Source organism: Vombatus ursinus, unplaced genomic scaffold (genome assembly GCF_900497805.2).
Source record: "Vombatus ursinus unplaced genomic scaffold, bare-nosed wombat genome assembly UNPS02014801.1, whole genome shotgun sequence".
NCBI lineage: Eukaryota > Metazoa > Chordata > Mammalia > Diprotodontia > Vombatidae > Vombatus > Vombatus ursinus.
Genome location: NW_020954579.1, coordinates 16,522,597 through 16,527,742, shown reverse-complemented (window position 1 = coordinate 16,527,742; position 5,146 = coordinate 16,522,597). Strand labels below are relative to the sequence as shown.

Genomic DNA, 5,146 nt, shown 5'->3' with positions numbered 1-5,146 from the left:
CAACAGTTAGAGTTGTCTCAAATGGAATGGGCTGTATTGAGAAGGAGTGGGTTCCCCCTCAAAGTCTTCAAGGAAAGGCTGGATGACTTCTCTTCGGGCATGTTATAGAGAGAATTCATTTTCAGATGGGGGTTGGATTAGACAGCCCTGGGGGGTCCCCTCTGCCTTAAAGATTTCCTGAATTATCAAATGCATTGGTTCCTCAGTCAGGAAACCTACTCGTTCAGAGCAGTCCTGGGGGAAAGGGAGGATCCAGATAAAGGAAGCTTTTCCTCCACCAAGTCTCATTGTGCCTTTCAACAGAGAGATGATGAGGATGTAAAGAGTATTAATGAAGAAGATGAAATAGAATATAATGAGGGACAAGAGGAAGCTGAAGAGCCGGCAAAAGAATAAAAGGTCAGGATTTAACTCCATTCTAAAAAAACCATCAGAAGACTTTGCCCTGATGTGATACAGTTCATTCTTTTTTGTTTGTTTTCATTTTTATTTTCAGGTCTGAATTCTCTCCCTTCCTCCAGCTCTTCCTCCACCCATTGAAAAGGCAAAAAATACAATACCCATTGCACATATGAAGGCATGAAAAAACATTTCCACATCAGCCATGAATGTTATACAATTAAGCAGTGCCCCTATTTTAAGGGTGGGGACCTAAGAGAGGCAGAAGAGTATATGGGGGAGCTGAGTATGGCTCAGGGGACCTGCCTGCCCTTCTCCCTTAGGAAGCCTGAATTGCTGGCGTTAGGATGCAGGAGGAGCAGACGCTTGACAGAAGCTGTAAACAACTTTTCTTAGTGTAGCAGTTCTCAAACTTTTTGGCCTCAGGACCCCATTACACTCTTAAAAATTATTGAGGTCCCTCTCCCAAAGAGCTCTTGTTTGTGTGGGTTATATCTATCAATACTGGCCATACAAAGTAAGTGTCAGAGGGGCAGCTAGGTGGCGCAGTGGATAGAGCACTGACCCTAGAGTCAGGAGGACCTGAGTTCAAATCCAACCTCAGACACATAACACTCGCTAGCTGTGTGACCCCGGGCAAGTCACTTAGCCCCGTTTGCCTCAGTTTCCTCATCTGTCAAATGAGCTGGAGAAGGAAATGGCAAACCACTGCAGTATCTTTGCCAAGAAAACCCCAAATGGGATCATGAAGAGTAGGACATGACTAAAACAACTGAGCAACAACAAAGTGTGCCAGGTGTTTTTTACAAATGTATTCTCATTTGATCCTCACAACAGCCCTGGGAGGTGGGTGCTATTATAACTCCCATTTTACAGTTGAGAAACTTGACACAGACAGAGGTCAAGTGACTTATCCAGGGTCACACAGCTAGTAGGTGTCTGAGACCAGACTTGAACTCAGGTCTTCATGATTTCAGGCCCAGTGCACTGTGCACTATGGTAGCACCTAGCTCCCTCCCTCATTGGAATGGCCAGGTTTGTTTTCCAGTTCTGATACTGAATTTGTCACCCAAGAGTTACTGGGGAAGCTTTTCCTTCCCTTGGGAGCAGGGACAATGAACTGAATCACAGGGTCCTCCTTCCTCTCCCCCCCAAAAGCAGGTAGTTAACACCATGTGTATATGACACCATAGCCATATGCTATGTGAAGATATAGACAAATGAGACCTATGATTCCCTTAAGGACTATATTTGCAATAATGCAAAGAATAGGAATTTTGGATGCTGCTTGGGTGGGGATGATGCTTAGTTGTACAACTAATGAGGAATTTTTTTTTTGGTGAGGCAGTCGGGGTTAAGTGACTTGCCCAGGGTCACACAGGTAGTAAGTATCATGTGTATGAGGTTGGATTTGAACTCAGGTCCTCCTGACTCCAAGGCCGGAGCTTATCCACCATGCCACCTAGCTGCCCCAGGAATTTTTTTTTTTGCATGACTTCAGTAACATCTATATGGCCTTCTAAGGTTGGCAGATCTCTTTACATATAGTGTCCCACTTAATCCTCACAACCATGAGAGGTAGGTTTTCTTGTTATCGCCATTTTGCAGGAAACAGAGGCTGAGAGTGGATTTTGCCATGGCTGAACTCAGGTCTTATTGATGCCAAGACCAACACTGTATCTGCTACACAGCTGTTACCATTCAGTAGATTTGTTATTACCTCTCCCAGCAATCTCCAAAGGACTTTCTTGCCTAAGTGGTTCCATGATGCACAGAACACTGGGCCTGGAACCAGGAAGACCTGAGTTCACATCTGCCTTCATATTAGCCGTGTGATGCTGGACAAGTCACTTCACCTCTATTTGCCTCCATTTCCTCAACTGCAAAATGGGGTAACAATAGCACCTATCTTAAAGGGCTGTTGTGAGGATTAAGTGGGATATTAAATATAAAGTACTAAGCAAACCTTAAAGGGCTATATAAATGTTAGCTATTATTATTATTTGCACTAGTGCAAATATGGTAGGTTGTTCTGAAAGTCCCTAAGGGAATCATGGGTCTCATTTGTCTACATTCTCACATAATGAGATAATATTTTTAAAGATCTTTATACAATGTGCCTGGCATGTAGTAGGAACTTAATAATAATAATAATTATTATTATTATGCCCTTCTCCCCCACCCCAACCCTCCTTCACAATTCTTCTCTTCTACTAGAAGTTTGTCCTGTTTTCACTTTGAGTCATTCTCTAGGGTTTAGGAAGCTTTGTTATATAGAGAATTTCATTGTGCTACAATGGTATTCATGGAATGAGCACATGAACGCTGATTCAGAGCCTTCCTGCCCACAGAAGAGCATAGAAAAGTATATATAAGATGTCTCCCAAATGCAAGAGAGTCTCATTATTATCTAACACAGGCTTAGCTTACACTACCATCTAACACAGTTTTTCTCCCCCACCTGCTTTGTCACCACTCAGTGCAACGGAAACCTGGTGATCCTTGTTGTCAAAAGCCTGCAATAAGAAAATCAACACCGGTGTTTGTTCTGAGACAAGGAACCTCATGGGGGGAGAAATAACAACCCCACCACTCTGGTGGGTGTGGAATGTGAAATAGAATGCAGAGGCCCATCCAAGGGACTGGCATCTCCAACAAGAATCTGCAAGAGGATGTCACCCAAACACAGCCAGCCGGTCCGGGTGGCTACCCAGCCTCACCTTATTTATTCATGTCTCCATTTTGTTTTTGCTTTTTGTTTTTCCCCCCTTTGGATCTTTTCCGGTTAATAGACAAAACTAATATGTTTCCTACTCAACTACTGATTTTTAGTCTTATGTCTCTGGCTGACAATTATACAAATATATTTACTGTTGGAACAATCTGGCCTACTTACTTTACTTGGGGGATATGACCTCTGTCTTTAAATATTTAAAAGACTGACTAGTGGAAAAGGGATTAAACATGGTCTCCTTGGCCTCTGAGAGCAGCATTTGAACCAATGGGTGGAAATCATAGGAAGAAAGAATTCAGCTCAGTAAATGGAAGAGCTTTCTCACAATCAGAATTGTCCAAAAATGGAACAGATTATCTCAAAAGGTCTTGAGCTCTCCAATACTGGCAGAAGCAAGGTGATCACTTGTTAGGGATCGGCTGTTGTAGAAGAGATTTGTACTTTTTGGTGGGGTTTAGACCATGTGGCTTCTGAGGTCCTTTATAGAGCTGAGATTATATAATTCTAAGATACTGAGACTGGACTATCAGATAAGGATTCCCTTTAGGGTCAGCAAGACCCCAGGCCAAGTCTTGCCTCTAACACTGGCTCTGTGACTTTACCAAGTCACTTAATCACTCAGGGCATCGGGCACAGCTCAAGTGTGGATCTCACTGATACAGAAAGTTTTCTTGATAAGAATTTAATATAACAATGAAGTCACTAAAGCAGAAATTTTTCCCCTATTCATTTATTTATTTTAAAAATTTGGTTGACATCTTTCGTTTTTGCATTGCATCATTTCCGAACCTGAACAAGAAAACTATCCACTTATTTCTGGATATTACTCCATCTGCACTCCCAATTACCCACCCTGTGTACCTCCCCTTGTAACAAAGAAAAACAACTGGGCAAAACAAACCAACACAGCAGTCCTGTCTGTTAATATATGCAACACTCCTTGACCATAGGCCACCACTTCACCAATGAAAGGAAGAAAGTACATTTCCACAGGAACAAAGATTGTTTGTTACAATTACAAAAAATGAGTTTAGCCTCTCTTTAGTGTTCTTTTCATAAAAGCAGATATTTGAGAAAGGATTCTTTTACCTATTAGTAGCAAAATAAACATGTTTTCAGAAGTGAGGGTCTCATAAGTAGTATTTGCCTCCTGACTTCAGGCCTGGTACTATATCCACCTATAGCGGCCCTGATGTACACCTGACCCTACGTGAGGTAGTGACCCTCAAAATACTGAGAATTGAGTCAGGCAGGGTATTCCAGTGGAAAGTGCACTGGGCCATTGTCCAGTAAGGACACCTGGGCTCTCATCACGGCTCAGCCACTAACTAGCGGTGTAATCAGGACAGTCACTTTCCATTTGGGCCTCATCTTTCTCATTAATAAAATGAGGGATTTATTCTAGGTGGTCTATAAAGTCCCTCCCAGCTCTAAAAATAAACCATACTTTCTCTCTTTTAGCTTTTCTGTGACTCCATGCACTCATTGAGCTGAGCTAAAAATGGGTATTTTATATTAATGAGACTAATAATAACTAGCGTTTATTATAGTACTCTAAGGTACTGGGTGGCACAGTGCATAGAGCACTGAGCTTGGAATCAAAAAGACTTCTCTTCCTGAGTTCAAATATGGCCTCAGACACTTACTAGCTATGTGACCCTGGGCAAGTCACTTAACCCTGTTTGCCTCAGTTTCCTCATCTGTCACATGAGCTAAAGAAGGGAATGGCAAACCACTCCAGTAACTCTGCCAAGAAAACCCCAAACAGGGTCACAAAGAGTTGGACACCACTGAACAACAAAGGTTTACATAGGTTTACTCATCTGATCCTCACCACAAACCTGGGAGGTAGATGCTATTATTCTCATTTTACAGATGAGGAAACCAGGGTACAGAGAGGTAAGTGATTTGCCCAGGATCACACAGCTAGTAAGTGTCTGATGACATACAACCATGTCATCATGAGGTTTACCCATAGTTCCCCACCTCACCAAAGAAAGGAAAGAGGCCCAT

The 5,146-nt window shown here is 42.4% G+C and overlaps 1 protein-coding gene across 1 annotated transcript in view; it reads left to right on the top strand.

Moving 5' to 3' along the window:
* The window catches only part of DNAI2 (dynein axonemal intermediate chain 2), a 70,648-nt gene extending 67,441 nt beyond the window's left edge, over positions 1-3,207 (top strand). The window contains exons 13-14 of the mRNA XM_027873172.1: positions 304-399; positions 2,880-3,207. Coding sequence (XP_027728973.1) covers positions 304-396 — 93 coding nt within the window. The 3' untranslated portion in view covers positions 397-399; positions 2,880-3,207. The remainder of the gene's footprint in view (positions 1-303; positions 400-2,879) is intronic.
* Positions 3,208-5,146: the final 1,939 nt, after the last annotated feature.